The sequence below is a fragment of the Sinohyriopsis cumingii genome, chromosome 14 (genome assembly GCF_028554795.1).
Source record: "Sinohyriopsis cumingii isolate HCF-2022 chromosome 14, ASM2855479v2, whole genome shotgun sequence".
Taxonomy (NCBI): Eukaryota; Metazoa; Mollusca; class Bivalvia; order Unionida; family Unionidae; genus Sinohyriopsis; species Sinohyriopsis cumingii.
The window spans coordinates 71650334-71671609 of record NC_142974.1 but is presented as its reverse complement, the minus strand read 5'-3'; the positions used below and the strand labels follow the sequence as shown (position 1 = coordinate 71671609).

General features: G+C 34.2%; 1 protein-coding gene across 1 annotated transcript; it reads right to left on the bottom strand.

Moving 5' to 3' along the window:
- Positions 1-6244: 6244 nt before the first annotated feature.
- LOC149784119 (uncharacterized) lies at positions 6245-11548 on the bottom strand. Its single transcript, XM_089933204.1, has 9 exons — positions 11166-11548; positions 10793-10956; positions 10477-10611; positions 9802-9966; positions 8940-9504; positions 8670-8792; positions 8270-8339; positions 7732-8077; positions 6245-7573 (listed from the first exon to the last, which is right to left on the bottom strand). The coding sequence occupies exons 5-8, from the start codon at positions 8955-8957 to the stop codon at positions 7800-7802; spliced, it is 489 nt and encodes a 162-aa protein (XP_089789330.1). The 5' UTR covers positions 8958-9504; positions 9802-9966; positions 10477-10611; positions 10793-10956; positions 11166-11548; the 3' UTR covers positions 6245-7573; positions 7732-7799.
- Positions 11549-21276: the final 9728 nt, after the last annotated feature.

Here is a 21276-nt window from a genome sequence, read left to right as displayed (position 1 = left end):
TGTACCACATACATTTGTAAATTATGACTCAAGAACAGTCAGGTTATATTCCCTAGTGTCTGTCTCAAGAATTAATCCACAAAAACATTCCATTACTGGATCTGTATTCAATAAATATACTGTAGAAAAATACACACTTTTTGATAAATTTATTTTGTGGGCAATAAAAACAGGTTGTTTGCACTTGCTATGAGCAAAATGCCATGACAAGATTATATTTTATTTGCTATTTTATCATTTCTCATACTTTGACCTTTACAAAACTATTATATTTATGAATCTGAGATGAAATTTTAAAATTGGCCTCTTATCCCTAATGTATGTGCCTTGGAACAATGGATAAGGTAAATTCCATAACTGATATGTCTTAATCACCAGCAGAGAGAGAGAGAGAGAGAGAGATTCATAAGTTAATTTCCTCACAGAATAATAGAAACCATGGGCCATTTTCTGACTGCAGATTTGTAAGATACCTGAGCAGAAAGTAACAGCTACTTTATAAGCATGCAAGCCATTTTAATATGAGTTATAGGCCCCCAAGTACTATTATTCCTCAGAGAAGACACAAGACTGGGTTTTAAAAATTAAAGCCACACATGTACCAGTTCGTTACTTTGTGAAAAATGGGTTAATTATGAGAAAATGTAGACACTGCTTGTACCTGCTGGTGATGAGTGGTTAGTGGGCAATCAAATTGTTGTTCCCAAGTCATATAGACTGGAAATGCATAGTCTAACCCATAAAACTCCTTAAGCTGGTCATTTTGGTGTCAATAAGACTTATCAAAAGATCTTGAATAATTTTTATTTGCCAAAAATTAAAAGTGACGTTTATAAGTACTATAGATCTTCACACTTGTCATATGGTAGGAAATCCCAATCAGAATATTGTAAGGCACATCTGCAACTTATTCCTGCATTTGACCATTTGACAAGCTATTTAACAGAAAAATGGCAGACTGTTGGTTATTTACTTAACACCAAGTCAAGCAACTTTTTGACCATAATGTGTGCATCCTCAAGATTTCCAAAGCCTATTCCTTTGAAGAATATTAAAGCAAAAACTGTTCTAAAAGTTTAGGCAATGTTTTAACACTTGTTTGCCACCCCAAATCTGTCCTGCAAATTTTATGTTTGATTATTTCCAACAACTTATGTGTGAAGGGGCAAATTTCTGGCAATCTAACAAGAATACATTAGTTGAGAACCATTAATTAGCTCTATGGAGACATGCGCGTATCATATCGCCATACGACCATGTTTGGTGATGTCCTTTAGAGGGAGAATTTGGTTCCTAATTAAGCATTTGTTTATACAGCAGCAAAACGGACTATTATGGACACTGTAAACTTCATTTTCATTGTAAAGTTGTCAAAATTGAGAAATCGCAGAAACACTGTTACTCAAACTACCAGGTCAAGCTGACCCCGAATTTGGCATCTCTGAAGAAAAGGGTGGCAGTGATATTTGATTATGATTGGTTATGTTAAATAAGGTGGCGTGTTTCCCACACAAAATTTCATAGGTTTCAATATCACCTACATCGAAATTTTAATCAGTCTAAGCTTTTCTGGAAGAGAAATTAGAGTAGGCTCTGGGGGATTTGCAAGAAATTCCTCGTAAAATGGGACTGTTGTCGAAAGGGACCGACAAAATAATTTTGGCGATCAGAAGGAGGAACACTGAAAGCAAAGGTAGTGTGACAATTCCATGTAATTTTTTGATGCCTTATATACTGCTTTGACGAATTTATTTACTTGTATTAACATGAATCCTTTTTCCTACATTTGTATAATAATTTGCTTTATGAAATATAACTCTTGAGTTTATGCATAGGCAGTCATACATTAATGTTCACCGAATTTAGAAGATTTCACGTATGATTAAGAATTAGGTTCTAAGAATTTAATGCATTACATTAGTTAATATGATTACGAGAATCCGTGTGAATTCACCAAATTTAGAAGATTTCACATATGATTAAGAGTAAGTGTGATTGACTGAAATTATATAGTAATTGATGTAATAATGTATTCCATTTATTTGCTGTGTAAATTGAGGCTGGCTCAGAACGCCAAGCCTTGCATAGGGTGCATTAAGGTCAAGGCGTAACGAATTAGCCATTTGACTAACTAGGGTCATTATACGACATATGCAGTCAATTGACAGCCTTAGCATCTGTCTAGCACTGATAGAAAAATCTGATAATAAGGGAGAATAATTTGAAATCCCCTGTATCATAAATAACAGGAAATTTAGGTTGTCTCTATTTGTATTTATTTAAAAGGGAGAAAATAGCTCCTGGGACGAATGATATGATGTTACCGTGAGACGTATACTGAGAAGGATAGAGAGCAGTGCAGTGAGACATATAATCCTGTGGCGCAATCCTGCCTGGTATTAATTTCTAAACGTATTCTGAGAGTATCCAGAGATGGATGGTGGAAAGTATCATCCTGAGATCCAAGGTTCTGAACAGCTACAGTCGAAGCAGAAGAAACTGGGGACTAGCAGGTTATCCAATTGTACAAGCCGTTAACTTCAATTGTTCACTTGACCCTATGATGAACTAAATCTGTCAGTAAACAGATCAGCTATTTTCCTTCTATATATCTGCTCAGATCTCTATCTACTTCACCTATAAGTTTCACCGCTTCATATTTACTCGAACCGGGCAATAACATCGAGGATGGTCAACCCGTAGATAACAAAAAACCAAAATTAAGTGAGACACAGCAAAAGTCACCACCAGAAAACATTCATACCCTCCCCGCTTTACATTATGCATGAATTAGACAACCAAAAGTTTAATTTTTTGGTCACCCTGAAAGTAATGGGGCTAGCTCAAGACTGTGTGAAAACACACTCACCTACCCAGGATACACGTATACAATTATATTGAATCAAACCTTAAAAAGGACAGTGATCAGTAAATTTCTGCATTGGTTTTTTCTCCCATATTGATATTTTTCACCAAATGAAAGACCCTATGATTACCCTAAAACAATAAGACTGTCCCAAAACACCCTCAACTACCCAGGATACATGTGGGCAATAAAATAGAATAAAACCAAATAAAAAGACAGAGATATGCAAAATTCTACGCTGTATAAATATCAAGTATGATCAATAGAATTTATTCTTTTGTTGATACTTGCTGAAGACTATCCCAAAACACACTCATCAACCCAAGATACGTCTATACAATTACAATGACTTAATAAAATATACAGTTTGGGTGCATTTTCTCTCTCTGTCTCTTTCTTTGATCATGGATAGTTCACTAAACTACATTCATATTGCAAAAAGCAGCACAATTAATAAGTCAGAAGTATGCATCACTACATTCATCTTTCAAATATTTTTTAAAGCATTTTTTTTAATTTTTAATATCACAATGAGCAGCTGAATAATTAGAACCCAAGGGTGCTATATTTATATTTTTAAAATTCTTGAACCAAATTAAGAATTACAATAAATAAAATTAGTCTCCTGTAACATCTTTTGTCTCTGATTATTTCCACTTTTAGAGACAAAAGTTTTAAAGGATGTAAACCAGTCTTAAAGCTGGTTTTGGGGATTCTGTATATTACCAATGCAAATTAAGTATTGGAAAACAATTGTACACTAAATCCAATCTTTCTAATTGCAAATAAGCATTTTTATCATGATACGATCATGATTTTCCAGTTTGATTTTTTCAGATTTTGTAGCAAATTATGTCCCAAAATGAAGATCATGATAACAATAAGAACACCTTTAAGGATTGCTTAATTTTTGTAATGTCAATTTTACCTATAAACTTTATTTAATGTGCTATTGATATTGCCCTGAAATATTTTATTTTCACAGGAGCTTATGTACAGTAGTATCACAGGAAAGACAGACGTCTGTGAGGTGCTTCAAAATGGGTGATATACAATACAATCGTTACAAGCAGGGTTTGTCTGATGAAAACTCATTAAGAAGAGTACGAATATATCATTGTCATTTCTGATCCTTAGTAAAATAACTAATGTTTCCAAAGTAATGAAAGATATCACTAAGAAATAGATTTTTTAAATGGTGAAGGTAAATATTTAAATGCGTCAAAACTGGGGTTGAAAGAAAAGGACCACCCTGCTGTACTGTACAGGAGCTTGTTACAAAGAAAATTTGGAGTATCCGTCCTTGAATCAAGGGATGGGGGTTCTAACCACGTTTTACCACAAATTTTTCATTTGGATGGTTTATCTCCAGTATGTATCCTCATGTGCGTCTTCAAACTAGAACTCTCTCTGAACATTTTATCACACACTTCACATTTGAATGATTTATCTCCTGTATGTATCCTCATGTGTCTCTTCAAATAACTACTTAGTGCAAACATTTTGTCACAAACTTCACATTTGAATGGTTTGTCTCCAGTATGAATCAACATGTGGGTCTTCAAATGTTCAAGGCACCTAAACATTTGATCACAAACTTCACATTTGAAAGGCTGATCTCCAGTATGTATCCTCATGTGGACCTTCAAAGAACTACTTAATCTAAATATTTTGTCACAAACTTCACATTTGAATGGTTTGTCTCCAGTATGAATCAACATGTGAGTCTTCAAATGTTCAAGGCGCCTAAACATTTTATCACAAACTTCACATTTGAATGGCTTATCTCCAGTATGTATCATCATGTGACGCTTCAAATGGCTAAGGCTCCTGAACATTTTATTACAAACTTCACATTTGACCGTTTTACCTCCAGTATGCATCCTCATGTGGGACTTCAAATAACTATTGATTGGAAACATTTTGTCACAAATTTCACATTTGAATGGCTTATCTCCAGTATGAATCATCATGTGGACCTTCAAGTCGTTATGGAGCCTGAACATTTTATCACAAACTTCACATTTGAATGGTTTAACTCCAGTATGAATCATCATGTGGCCCTTCAAATGATCAAGGCGCGGAAACATTTTATCACAAACTTCACATTTGAATGGCTTATCTCCCGTATGAGTTATCACATGGACCTTCAAATGGCTAAACCATTTGAACATTTTATCGCAAACTTCACATTTGAATGGTTTATCTACAGCATGTATCATCGTGTGACGCTGCAAAATCCAACTACTACTAAATGTTTTCTCACAAACTTCACATTTGAATGGTTTATCCCCACTATACGTCTTCAAATGAATACTTCGTCCAGTCATAGTATCAAAATTAGGTCGGCACTAGAGGACCTGGAGTGGCGGTAGGTCTACATGGACAGGGAGATGGAGTACGTATTAATATTTATGAGTTTGGGCTGGGCGATCTTGACTGTAACACTAACATTTTACTGGCCGATTGTCAGAACCTAAACTTCATCCCGCAAACCGCATTCAATGTCTGGTTCAAACATAGTGTTAATGTGGTTACGGGTCAAAACGGACCGGTACCGAAAAGGCCCACGGCCAAAACGGACCAGTGCTTAAAAGGACCGGTCCGAAAAAAACCGGACCCAAAAAGGCCCATTTATATATTAATTACCAGCTACTAGTATCGTGTCTAATAAAAGTAACTAAAACGTAAAATATAAAGTCCTTGTTTTACTGGTAAATGTCTATAAATATGTGCAGTAGAGAAACATTGTGCCGTATGTCACAATCGTACGTCCAGTGATCATGAAAATAATTGCGACACGCTACTACATGTGCTATGTAAAATGAACAAATAAGGCAAATAATAATTGTCTTAGAAAACACTGTATGTAAAGCGAATCAATAATATCTTTGTTATAACATATCAAGACTGAATACGAGTTAGTGGTACCCACGTGTGGTTTGTGTATGCCAACTTTGTCATGCTAATGCCGTAACTAAGTAATGGCGATTTCATTTATGATGGATGGATGAATATTTTAAATTGCGAAGACTACTGACTCTTCCTGTTTCATATACATTCAATATCGTTAATACGTGTATGCGTATTTTATCTGCGTTGATTATATTTTATGCTTTCAATAGACATTTGTTATATTCTGTGCCAAGTAGGCACCGTTATTGCGTTGTGGTTGCAATGAAAGTCAAGTCACAATTGGAAAAGATTTAAGAGGTTATTTATACATAACAACATAAATTTGTATGATAGGTTAGAAAGAGACAAAGAAGAAAACATATCATATCTAACTAGTACAAGTACAAAAAAGACAAACGCTAATGCCATTTCAGATTTATTAATATGTCAATAATATCAATCATTATCGATAATAAATGAATAATAATATCTAATATCAAATGCTACAACAATATTGCTCATAATGGCTGTCAAATAAATTTAACAGCAACATATATTAAATAATTCTACAATAACAGCAATAAATAATCATCGAACTATAAAAACATGCATACGTAGATAATCACTTAAAAACTTAACAAATTTGCACTACAGTGGCTGCCGATGTTAATATGACAATATAGGATTCAATTCTAGAATAACAGAGGGATATAGTAATGTTGTTCACGGTTATTCAGCTTTTCTAAAGATAAATTTCCATGTCATTTCCCGGGGTTTTCCAAGATGAAACAACTTTTTCAATGCTTACATATGACCATTACTGAAGGGAATTAAAGAACATTTTAGATTATAAAACATGCATTTTCTAAATCTAAAAATGTTCTCTTGCCAGTCTCTCCAAAAAATATCAGTCAGAAACGATGATGATGCACAAAACCACAAAATGTATCACACGAAGCTAGTTTGATTGTATTCCTAAATGGGATATAAAGTCATTTCAATGTACAAAAAAAATATTTCTAACCTCCTATTACAGGATTAATGAAACAAACGCAAATAATATGAATCTTGTCTTGTAACAAAAGGAGCTTAACCATGAACATATGTGGTATGGTAGTCGCTTACCAGTGGGCCTAGAAATTTAAACTTTGTTATATCGACTCATATCGGCATGAAATCGATAGGAAAATTATTTATTTCCTCAGAAATGGCAAGTATTATAATCATTATGTCGTTAATCGGGTGACACTATGGCGTAGATGAAACGTGACCCAGTACTCGTCATTTGTATTAATAGTCACATGACTTCACAAATCTCAAATGACGACATTTGCATTTACTTTTTTTAATTTTTTCTCAATATCATTTAAAAGTGTGGGTTGTTAGATTTTTATCCTCATGCGACTAGCATTGCAAATCGCAATTATCAGGTCACATTTCTTCAACGACGTAGTTTAATCATGTCTTTTGGCAGAATAAAGACTTAACGATTTTAATACTCACAACTCGATAAATTTAACTCAAGGTCAGTTTAATTGCGACTCAATTACGTGATTATTTATACTTACACTCTGAGACAATACAGCTCGCCGACGGAGCTCAAAAACTTAGAGGTTTTTATCTCGTGCTGCATGTACTGGTTCCAAAGTGTATTTAATGATTTTTCAAATCTGTAGCTTCGTCTCTCACGTCCTAGGTAGTTACACTGGACGGCCAAGCGCATGAGATCGGCCTCCCTCCGCAGTAGTGGCACTAACTGGGAGAAGCCTAGTAACATGTGTACTGCCCTTGAATTTATACGATGGTGCATGCCTGAAAATGTAAAACAGATAACGAACAATTGAATTGTATACGTAATACGTTTTTATATATCAACATGTATACATATTAATATGATACGGATAATTATGTCATGCATATTAACAGACTAATGTCTTTATACTGATATGCTTTATTTTTGCTGTGCTTACCTTCAACGTCGTTGTTTGTTCGTACTTTCTGGCGGTATACAAACCAGGCCTCAACTGGAAACACTGGATTATCCATCCACTGCCTGCGAAGGTACCCGATAAGGGTCCGTGTAGCATTTGTTGTAGCCTTCATTTGCAGCATCTCCACGGCTTGATGTATGTGCGCGCTGGGCAGGAACTGAAGGGCCAGCACTTGACGAACGAAGGAGTGAAGGCCTTCTCGTCGCATTGTACGTTTCAGCCAATCCAACAGACTGCACGTATCGCCACACGGCCTGGGACCAGTGGAAGGCACAGCCCTTAAGTTCGACGCCGGGAAAGGCCTCTCTGATGGTGAGCAATGCAGCTGAAAATATGCATATGCAAATAAAATTCCCGATATGATATTGTTTGTGTATGAAGCAATTCCATGTGAAAGGTAATACGGTGTCCTCATGATATTGCACGATGTCATTAATTTTTCCAGACATGCACTGTTAGCGTTGTTGAGTAATGTTCAATTTCAAATATACATTAATGTTATTAGTAAACAGCTTACCTTTTTCGAAGTCCAGTACGAATCCTTCTAATGATACATGTCCCAACCTTGACTGCAGAGAACGAAACACCTGTAATCCAAAGAATCGAAATGAGGTCAGTATTCGTAGTGCTGTTACCATAATCAATTCCACAGCGATTACATAACGTCATTTACCTAACATTCAAAAATGACTCATCATTTAATTCTTGGAAAGAAATACAAATGCTGGAAACACTGTACAACATTCAAGAGACATATGTTTCATTTTTGAGATATCACGACATAGTCTCATCACATGGTGTATTCATTTTGTTACTGTTTCTTCTATCTATCCTATATCTATCCAATAAACATGCTGGAAATGTCAGTAATTTTTGTAACAGGCAGAGAGAAAGAAAGCTTTAACATAATGGCTTACAGCCTGATAGTCTGACTTCGTCTTCCGGCTCATTAAACCGAACACATGCTGTGCGCCATTTCTTTCGATGAAAGCATGGATGGACATGAGTTGACCCTGTTGTCGGAAAGGCTCACCAACGACCTGGAAGTTATAATCACATTTATTAAACAATTGGACATGAAGGTTATTATTGCGTGCTATTATAAATTTAAAACAGACAATATCTGCAGCTCAGCAATAGCTGGCAGTCGAACAGCATACAATAATGAATACAACATAATGATTTACCTTAAATGTTCCATCCATATACCACCGTTTTGCTTCTCGCAAAACTCCTAACAGATATTCAGTTGCCAGCAAGAAGTGTCGCTATCTATCCATTCTGATGTCTGCCACCAAGAAGTCAGGAGCGTTGATGAAGTCCTCATTCAACTGTAAAATTCAGAACAAATATATAATTGTTGTCAATATCATTCATGTCTTAAAATATTCACACTTTAAACTATCAATATTTAACTACAAACTATATATAATATATTTTAACTTCAAAGTATAATTGAGAGCAGATATTAAGAATAATGAGCAAACATTATAAAAAAGAAAAAATAAATTAGTTTAAATTTTATAGTCAATTAATATCGAACTGTAGATTTGTCTGATTTCTATATAAACTACAAAGTCCAACGTTCTTGTCTTTTCTGGACGTAGTTTCGCTCTGGTTCTATTGGCAACTCTTTTCAAAAGCGTCTTCTTTAGGAGAGAGACTGTATCTGGTCCAGAACTCTCCAGAATAGCGTCTTCTGCAATCTTCAACGTCTAGTGTGAATATCTGCTCTCTAGCAGCACGTCTCACCTTTGATAAGGAGAAAATCTTGTTATGTCAAAGGAGGTAATCATAAGCGTATAATTAAGCACTAAACATGTATGAAAATTTATTGCCTTTACCACGGAATCCACTAAAATTATGAAAAGCATATTAAAAAAACATTTAACGAATATTGCCTTTAGTATCACCACTGTGTTAGGATTGAATATTTAAATAATTATAGTTACATGTAATTTTTGTTCTTATAATACTTATATTGCGTTGATTATGTACAAAAGGTACAATTAGCTGACAATTTAACATGCTATGCTGACAAAAATTTACCTTGGCGTACACCTGTGGCTTTAGTTGAATGTCATGGATAGCGGTGTGCGTGTGCTGAGCATAGCTTTGAACAAATAAGTTCCCTTGCTGGCGTATTGTCACTTTGCACTTCATGTTGACACTTCTAGAAATGCAACGCCACAAAGTAGAATTTACGTTATCTCGCTGCAAGAACAGAAATGCATTATGTATGTCCTTGAACAGTCTTGGCCAATGAGGAAATTTAATACAATTAAAGATTTGATAACACACACACACACACACCAATTTTATTGTAACAAATTAAGGTCGAGAAAGATGTATTTTACTACGCATTTGATATATACATGTCATTTGTAATTGATATGTGATTAATTTCCTAGAAACAACAGTATTCAGTGTTATAAATTATACAATCAATTAGGGGACATTCGAGAAGTATGTATTTTGATTCTAAATAAGGATAAATTCAATCTAAATACTGCAGTAATCTAACCTGATGTACACAAGTTCACATCCATAGTAACAAACTAAATCGAAATTATCATGTGGAATTTGTTTGTCGATATAAATAAACATGTTTGTCCAGGATTTTGAAGAAATTGAATTGTCAGAATTGAAAATAAATCATATGTATTTGTCTACGTTTACAATAAATGATGTAAATACTGTTAATATCGACACATTTTCACACACCTTTACCCCATATAAATATCCAAGTCTGGACACCAATAGTCTGGTCTGGTATGTTTCTGTGAAGATCCCTCTAGGATTGAATACGTTATACCACGGTATTCGACTATCGTCTCAGTCAAAACATCGTGCACTGACCTGAAATAAACAATGTTATGCAAGCAATCATACAAATTTTAAGCATTTATGATGAACGGAAGTATTGCGGTTGCACATGTTTTATGTTTGTATATGATTACCAAGGAGTTCAAAATCATGTTTATAATAACGTGTCTCAGACTCTTTGCAAATATTACTATTATTACTTGTGTATACGTACTCTTCTTCAATAATATTCACTGGATCAATGTTTCTGTCACTTATATCGAAAGAAGTGTCTGCATCGGTGATGTCGGGAATCGTAATCGCCCCATATGGATCCATTTCAATTTCCGTCAACTCGGCCACCGGAATATCAGTAGACAAATTGCCTATACTATGGATCTATGAAATAAATGAAACAATAAAAAAAATTACATTTTCAATTTTTCTTCGCACCAGATAATGATTTTTCATTTAGTTTCATCATATGTAAAACGGCAAATTGTGACTTCTGGAAATATAAATATTAAGGCAGTCGAAAACTGACTGGTTTAATTCATTGCCTTACAAACAAAAATCCTCGTATCGCCTTATGAATTTTAAACACTTACACTTAACTTCAAAAAAGGCGGGTCTTCTGGCTCATCTTGGTCTTGATCGGATACACTTATGGTCACTGGAACCTGTTGTAAACGATTAAGGATTTATTTAGTTAATACAAAATTTGCCTCGATAAACGCTCATCATGAACAAAATAGTGTTACTAATTGTCAGCAGCATCTCTTGAATAACCACCTTGAATTGTATGAGAAATTAATCAACTATAGTTTTACTTGTTTATATATGCAACATAAATATTTAAATATCTTTTAAATATCTTAAATATCTTTTATTATTATTATTATTATTATTATTATTATCCTTAATCATTCTTGTAAACGGTCCTTTTTAACCCGGGCCTTTTCCGTCTAGGTCCTTTCTGACCCGTTATTGGCCTTTCTGGACCGGGCCTTTTTAATCCGGATCGTTTTGGTACTGCGCCTCTCTGGCCCGTTACTGGCCCGTCTGGACTGAGTCTTTTTAACCCAGGCCGTTTTGGTACTGGACCTTTCTGACCCGTCACCGTTAATATTGGTACTACCCTAATTCGTGGACGTGGATACTAAAATGAGTCTTTGTGCATCAACGGACCAGCCAAGCGTGCTTCACACCCGGCAGATTTTCAGCCCACTGTGCAAACATTTGAACATTATTAGGTCTTTAAGTTTGTTCTTGTTCTATTATTTTAAAATATATGCGTAATATTATATCGTCCCTATTTTAGATCTATATAAACTTGACAATAAAGTAATTTTTAAATGCTTTTATTACTTTCCAAAGCACAAGATTAATTAATAATAAATATAACAATACCATTATATACACGTGATGTTCAATGCATAGCATATGAAAAAGAAGAATGAATAAGAAACTTTCTTTATAACTTGTAATACAAGGTACTGCTTAGTCTTTGTGAACAATGTCACTGAAACTTCATCAGTATCGGCCACATTTTTTCCCCAGACAATTTCTTAAATGCCTTCCTGAAATCAAAATTCTCAACATTGGACCCATCAAGTGACATTCTCAATAAATGTTTCAGAGTAGATATGAAATTTGATTATATTCTGGCGGCTGTTCCACCTCTCAGTCTGCAGTAGAAACAATGCAACAAGTCACGTGTTAGCTGTCTCAGATACTGCTAGATATAATTCTTTGTATTTCAGAGCTAGATCAACCATATTTGTTGTGCATGATACAGTCCTGTTGTATAAGTAAATTTTAAATTTTTTCACTGATGTCACTTAAGTGACCCAACCTTTAACAGTCGACGACTGGCATCCTTGTATCGGCATCAATTGTTACTCAGTTAAGTTCAGACCACACAATCGTGTTATCTCAGCAAATGATCCCTAAAACACTAAGCAGCCTCAAGTGCGTATCATGCTCAGGATTCAAATAACATGTTAGCAACACGTGCAAATGACGCTAAATCTGGGGTCAATTTGAGCTTCTACGTTGTAACTACTCGTTAATGGAAATTCTCAGTTTGTGACAGTTTTACTATTTAATCAGAGTTTACCATGCCCCTAATAGTCTGTATGGCTGCTGTATAAACAAATGCTTAATTAAGAATAAAATTCTCCCCTCGAAAAGTATGGAAGGGGATCACCGCCATAATTCTATGCATGTATTTTCTAATCTTCCTTGATGATCCATTGTAAATGGCTCCTTGCAATTGCTACTTAAATAATTCTATAAATGTATACTGCATTCTTCATTGATGCAGATTGTACGTGGCACTTTGCAAGTGCTACTTTCCTTCTGCAATATTGTCAATAGCTGCTAGCAAGTGCTACATTCATAATTCTAGTCATGAATTTTCTATTCTTCATTGATGCAAGCTGTAAATGGCTGCTTGAAAGTACCTAGATCTACTTTCACTCTGCATCCTTGTATCTTGCAATTTAAAAACAACTGAATTAATTCTATAGTTTGTCAGTTATTACAAGTTTTAACATTACATTTATAAACTTGCTATATCACAAGTTTCACAAATTGCACCTTCCAAAATCATGCCTATAATGTAGCTTCAAGCACATTGCAGGTTAGAATCAAGGAGGTAAGCATAAAATAATGCCTCATTATGACAACAGATGGCATTATGACACAACAATTTTTTACAATGGGACTACTCCCCTGACCCTAGCAACAAGAGGCTATACCACTTTATGGCATGTTTGGGTGTCTTATTTCAAATATCATTCGAATTAAATTACATCACCTGATGTCAGGGTATTAACATTTGGAAGAGAGCTGGCCTGCAAGAAGCACAAAACAAATTAAATATAACAAATTCTATACAATTATCATTTTAGAGCATATTTATTATTTTAGAGTGCAGTGCAAATTCTGCTTTTTGTAGCAGTAAAAACCTCATAAGGTTTGAGCAAAGTGCAGATAATAGCACCTAGAGGCCATACTTTCATTTCTTTATTGAAGAGAGAAAGAGAGTACATTACTGAGATGAGGATTCTGTTTATTCACTCAACCCTATGTAATTAAACTTTACTGTTAATCTGCAGTTCACAGTGGCAGTTGAATTATATATATATATATATATATATATATATATATATATATATATATATATATATATATATATATATATATATAACAAGAAGTAAGGTAAATAGTCAAATTATACAGAATTCTTATCAAGGTATGGCATGCATGATTATGCAATAGCCAGCAAGTATTGTCACTAGTTGTCTGTGACAAGTATGTCAAATCTCCAATTTCATTTTAAATTTCCAGTTCCAATACAACAGAAAGAGGCAATGACTTGAAACAAGGACATCACATACAAAGAATATATGCTGCAAAAAATATGAACTTATTTCATTATATAAGAAAAGAGATTCTAAGAGTAGGAAATATATTTTCTGTATGTAAACATAAGATCACCTCCATTCAATTATGAGATGCTTTATTTTGACATATATCAAACTGGAAACTGCATTTTTTTATTATTTGAAACCATATTCATCCATACATAAAGCAATATATATATATATATATATATATATATATATATATATATATATATATATATATATATATATATATATATATATATATATATATATATAGTACAGATAAGATGACTGATTGTATGGTACCTTACTGATAAAACATCAAACTCCTTTGGTAGCAGTTATAAAAATATAATATATTGAATATAAATAACATTGCTACCACTACCAGTAACCAGCTCAATTTGTTTGTATTATTACTGCTACAATACGGTACTAAAAGTGCTTGATACATTTGGATATGAAATTAATGTATTAGTTCAAAAGATTAGTATACATTTTTACATGTATCTTCTACAGAGGTGATTGTTTTCTGTTAGAAGAATAAGACAACCCCCACATAATTTTCTAAAACAACTTGTAAAGTTTTTAAGGCAAGTCACAGTTCTGGCCATTGTACCATCCATCACCCCTACCACCCCAAATGAACATCTTCATTTGTCTGTGGTTTTATCATTATTTTATCCTGCTTCAAATATAAGCTAATATTGTCTTAACACAAAAAATATCAGAACAATACAACTATGTAATAAGGCAAAATAAATAAAAGAAATATACAGTCCTATGTTTAACTTTTCATAGGAAATGTAAGAGAAAAAAAAGTTTAATTTAAACCAGCATTCATAAAATCAATATTGTTAGAAGAATTAGTCTGAAACAAAAGTTACCATACAGGTAGGCAATTATACTGAACAAATACCTGGATTGTATTGTTACATGGTTGTTATATTTTCATTTGCCAATCCCTTTTCTTTTTCACTTTCACATGAATAAAACATGAAGGAAAACAAACTTTTCACACATTCTGGCTTTTGGATTGGACATACACACTCATCATTGCAAATTCTGAGGAATTAAAACTAAATTCTAGATTGGCCAAGACACATTACCTTTTGTGTACCACATATATTTGTAAATTATGACTCAAGAACAGTCAGGTTATATTCCCTAGTGTCTGTCTCAAGAATTAATCCACAAAAACATTCCATTACTGGATCTGTATTCAATAAATATACTGTAGAAAAATGCACACTTTTTGATAAATTTATTTTGTGGGCAATAAAAACAGGTTGTTTGCACTTGCTATGAGCAAAATGCCATGACAAGATTATATTTTATTTGCTATTTTTTTTTATTTCTGATACTTTGACCTTCACAAAACTATTATATTTATGAACCTGAGATGAAATTTTAAAATTGGCCTCTTATCCCTAATGTATGTGCCTTGGAACAATGGATAAGGTAAATTCCATAACTGATATGTCTTAATCACCAGCAGAGAGAGAGAGAGAGAGAGAGAGAGAGTGAGAGAGAGAGAGAGAGAAATTCATAAGTTAATTTCCTCACAGAATAATAGAAACCATGGGCCATTTTCTGACTGCAGATTTGTAAGATATCTGAGCAGAAAGTAACAGCTACTTTATAAGCATGCAAGCCATTTTAATGAGTTATAGGCCCCCAAGTGCTATTATTCCTCAGAGAAGACACAAGACTGGGTTTTAAAAATTAAAGCCACACAAGTACCAGTTTGTTACTTTGTGAAAAATGGGTTAATTATGAGAAAATGTAGACACCTCTTGTACCTGCAGGTGATGAGTGGTCAGTGAGCAATCAAATTGTTGTTCCCAAGTCATATAGACAGGAAATGCATAGTCTAACCCATAAAACTCCTTAAGCTGGTCATTTTGGTGTCAATAAGACTTATCACAAGATCTTGAATCATTTTTTATTTACCAAAAATTAAAAGTGACGTTTATAAGTACTATAGATCTTCACACTTGTCATATGGTATGAAATCCCAAAAAGAATATATCTAAGGCACATCTGCAACTTATTCCTGCATTTGACCATTTGACAAGCTATTTAGCAGAAAAATGGCAGACTGTTGGTTATTTACTTAATACCAGGTCAAGCAACTTTTTGACCATAATGTGTGCATCCTCAAGATTTCCAAAGCCTATTCCTTTGAAGAATATTAAAGCAAAAACTGTTCTAAAAGTTTAGGCAATGTTTTAACACTTGTTTGCCACCCCAAATCAGTCCTGCAAATTTTATGTTTGATTATTTCCAACAACTTATGTGTGATGGGGCAAATTTCTGGCAATCTAACAAGAATACATTAGTTGAGAACCATTAATTAGATCTATGGAGGCATGCGCGTATCATATCGCCATACGACCATGTTTGGTGATGTCCTTTAGAGGGAGAATTTGGTTCCTAATTAAGCATTTGTTTATACAGCAGCAAAACAGACTATTAGGGACACTGTAAACTTCATTTTCATGGTAAAGTTGTCAAAATTGAGAAATCGCAGAAACACTGTTACTCAAACTAACAGGTCAAGCTGACCCCGAATTTGGCATCTCTGAAGAAAAGGGTGGCAGTGATATTTGATTATGATTGGTTATGTTAAATAAGGTGGCGTGTTTCCCACACAAAATTTCATAGGTTTCAATATCACCTACATCGAAATTTTAATCAGTCTAAGCTTTTCTGGAAGAGAAATTAGAGTAGGCTCTGGGGGATTTGCAAGAAATTCCTCGTAAAATGGGACTGTTGTCGAAAGGGACCGACAAAATAATTTTGGCTATTAGAAGGAGGAACGCTGAAAGCAAAGGTGGTGTGACAATTCCATATAATTTGTTGATGCCTTATATACTGCTTTGATGAATTTATTTACTTGTATTAACATGAATCCTTTTTCCTACATTTGTATAATAATTTGCTTTATGAAATATAACTGTTGAGTTTATGCATAGAAAGTCATATATTAATGTTCACCGAATTTAGAAGATTTCACGTATGATTAAGAATTAGGTTCTAAGAATTTAATGCATTACATTAGTTAATATGATTATGAGAATCCATGTGAATTCACTAAATTTAGAAGATTTCACATATGATTAAGAGTAAGTGTGATTGACTGAAATGATATAGTAATTGATGTAATAATGTATTCCATTTATTTGCTGTGTAAATTGAGGCTGGCTCAGAACGCCAAGCCTTGCGTAGGGTGCATTAAGGTCAAGGCGTAATGAATTAGCCATTTGACTAACTAGGGTCATTATACAACATATGCAGTCAATTGACAGCCTTAGCATCTGTCTAGCACTGATAGAAAAATCTGATAATGAGGGAGAATAATTTAAAATCCCCTGTATCATAAATAACAGGAAATTAAGGTTGTCTCTATTTGTATTTATTTAAAAGGGAGAAAATAGCTCCTGGGACGAATGATGTGATGTTACCCTGAGACGTATACTGAGAAGGATAGAGAGAAGTGCAGTGAGACATATAATCCTGTGATGCAATCCTGCCTGGTATTAATTTCTAAACGTATTCTGAGAGTATCCAGAGATGGATGGTAGAAAGTATCATCCTGAGATCCAAGGTTCTGAACAACTACAGTCGAAGCAGAAGAAGCTGGGGACTAGCAGGTTATCCAATTGTACAAGCCGTTGACTTCAATTGTTCACTTGACCCTATGATGAACTAAATCTGTCAGTGAACAGATCAGCTATTTTTGTTCTATATATCTGCTCAGATCTCTATCTATTTCACCTATAAGTTTCACCACTTCATATTTACTCGAACAGGGTAATAACATCGAGGATGGTCAACCCGTAGATAACGAAAAGCCAAAATTAAGTGGGACACAGCAAAAGTCACCACCAGAAAACATTCATACCCTCCCCGCTTTACATTATGCATGAATTAGACAACCAAAAGTTTAATTTTTCGGTCACCCTGAAAGTAATGGGGCTAGCTCAAGACTGTGTGAAAACACACTCACCTACCCAGGATACATGTATACAATTATATTGAATCAGACCTTAAAAAGGATAGTGATCAGTAAATTCCTGCATTGTTTTTTTCTCCCATATTGATATTTATCACCAAATCAAAGACCCTATGATTACCCTAAAACAAAAAAAGGCTGTCCCAAAACACCCTCAACTACCCAGGATACGTGTGGGCAATAAAATAGAATAAAACCAAATAAAAAGACAGAGATATGCAAAATTCTACGCTGTATAAATATCAAGTATGATCAGTAGAATTTATTCTTTTGTTGATACTTGCTGAAGACTATCCCAAAACACACTCATCAACCCAAGATACGTCTATACAATTGCAATGACTTAATAAAATATACAGTTTTGGTGCATTTTCTCTCTCTGTCTCTTTCTTTGCTCATGGATAGTTCACTAAACTACATTCATATTGCAAAAAGCAGCACAATTAATAAGTCAGAAGCATGCATCACTACATTCATATTTCAAATATTTTTTAAAGCATTTTTTTTATTTTTAATATGACAATGAGCAGCTGAATAATTAGAACCCAAGAGTGCTATATTTATATTTTTAAAATTCTTGAACCAAATTAAGAATTACAATAAATAAAATTAGTCTCCTGTAAAATCTTTTGCCTCTGATTATTTCCACTTTTAGAGACAAAAGTTTTAATGGATGCAAACCAGTCTTAAAGCTGATTTTGGGGGTTCTGTATATTACCAATGCAAATTAAGTATTGGAAAACAATTGTACACTAAATCTAATCTTTCTAATTGCAAATAAGCATTTTTATCATGATACGATCAAGATTTTCCAGTTTGATTTTTTCAGATTTTGTAGCAAATTATGTCCCAAAATGAAGATCATGATAACAATAAGAACACCTTTAAGGATTGCTTAATTTTTGTACTGTCAATTTTACCTATAAACTTTTTTTAATGTGCTATTGATGTTGCTCTGAAATATTTTATTTTCATAGGAGCTTATGTACAGTAGTATCACAGGAAAGACAGACGTCTGTGAGGTGAGTCAAAATGGGTGATATACAATAAAATCCTTACAGCCAGGGTTTGTCTGATGAAAACTCATTAAGAAGAGTACGAATATATCATTGTCATTTCTGATCCTTAGTAAAATAACTAATGTTTCCAAAGTAATGAAAGATATCACTAAGAAATAGATTTTTTAAACGGTGAAGGTAAATATTTAAATGCGTCAAAACTGCGGTTGAAAGTAAAGGACCACCCTGCTGTACTGCACAGGGGCTTGTTACAAAGAAAATTTGGAGTATCCGTCCTCGAATCAAGGGATGGGGGTTCTAACCACGTTTTACCACAAATTTTTCATTTGGATGGTTTATCTCCAGTATGTATCCTCATGTGTGTCTTCAAACTAGAACTCTGTCTGAACATTTTATCACACACTTCACATTTGAATGATTTATCTCCTGTATGTATCCTCATGTGTTTCTTCAAATAACTACTTAGTGCAAACATTTTGTCACAAACTTCACATTTGAATGGTTTGTCTCCAGTATGAATCAACAAGTGAGTCTTCAAATGTTCAAGGCGCCTAAACATTTGATCACAAACTTCACATTTGAAAGGCTGATCTCCAGTATGTATTCTCATGTGGACCTTCAAAGAACTACTTAGTCCAAACATTTTGTCACAAACTTCACATTTGAATGGTTTGTCTCCAGTATGAATCAACATGTGAGTCTTCAAATGTTCAAGGCGCCTAAACCTTTTATCACAAACTTCACATTTGAATGGCTTATCTCCAGTATGTATCATCATGTGCCACTTCAAATGGCTAAGGCAACTGAACATTTTATTACAAACTTCACATTTGACTGTTTTACCTCCAGTATGCATCCTCATGTGGGACTTCAAATAACTATTGATTGGAAACATTTTGTCACAAATTTCACATTTGAATGGCTTATCTCCAGTATGAATCACCATGTGGACCTTCAATTCGTTACGGTTCCTGAACATTTTATCACAAACTTCACATTTGAATGGTTTAACTCCAGTATGAATCATCATGTGGTCCTTCAAATGATCAAGGCGCGAAAACATTTTATCACAAACTTCACATTTGAATGGCTTATCTCCCGTATGAGTTATCACATGGACCTTCAAATGGCTAAGCCTTTTGAACATTTTATCGCAAACTTCACATTTGAATGGTTTATCTACAGCATGTATCATCGTGTGACGCTTCAAAATCCAACTACTACTAAATGTTTTCTCACAAACTTCACATTTGAATGGTTTATCCCCACTATACGTCTTCAAATGAATACTTCGTCCAGTCATAGTATCAAAATTAGGCCGGCACTAGAGGACCTGGAGTGGCGGTAGGTCTACAGGGACAGGGAGATGGAGTACGTATTAATATTTATGAGTTTGGGCTGGGCGATCTTGACTGTAACACTAACGTTTTACTGGCCGATTGTCAGAACCTAAACTTCATCCCGCAAACCGCATTCGATGTCTGGTTCAAATATTTTGTTAATGTGGTTACGGGTCAAAACGGACATGTACCAAACAGTCCCACGATCAGTGCTTAAAAGGACCGGTCCGAAAAGGCCCGATCCAAAAAGGTCCATTTATATATTAATTACCAGCTACTAGTATCGTATCTAATAAAAGTAACTAAAACATAAAATATAAAATCCTTGTTTTACTGGTAAATGTCTATAAATATGTGCAGTAGAGAAACATTGTGCCGTATGTCACAATTGTACGTCCAGTGATCATGAAAATAATTGCGACACGCTACTACATGTGCTATGTAAAATGAACAAATAAGGCAAATAATAATTGTCTTAGAAAACATTGTATGTAAAGCGAATCAATAATATCATTGTCATATCATATGAAGACTGAATACGAGTTAGTGGTACCCACGTGTTGTTTGTGCATGTCAACTTTGTCATGCTAATGCCGTAACTAAGTAATGGCGATTTCGTTTATGATGGATGGATGAATATTTTAATTTGCGAAGACTATTGACTGTTCCTGTTTCATATACATTCAATATCGCTAATACGTGTATGCGTATTTTATCTGCGTTGATTATAATTTATGCTTTCAATAGACATTTGTTATATTCTGTGCCTAGTAGGCACCGTTTTTGCGTTGTGGTTGCAATCAAAGTCAAGTCACAATTGGAAAAGATTTAAGAGGTTATTTATATATAAAAATATTTACAACATAATTTTGATGATAGGTTAGAAAGAGACAAAGAAGAAAAGATATCATATCTAACTAGTACAAGTA

Excerpts from the sequence above, each read along its gene's own strand:
- LOC149784119 (XM_089933204.1), bottom strand. Across the intron at positions 8,340-8,669 it reads CGAAGTCAGACTATCAGGCT|GTGTTTCGTTCTCTGCAGTC; the intron begins GTAAGCCATTAT and ends TTTGGATTACAG. Across the intron at positions 8,078-8,269 it reads CGTACTGGACTTCGAAAAAG|CTGCATTGCTCACCATCAGA; the intron begins GTAAGCTGTTTA and ends GCATATTTTCAG.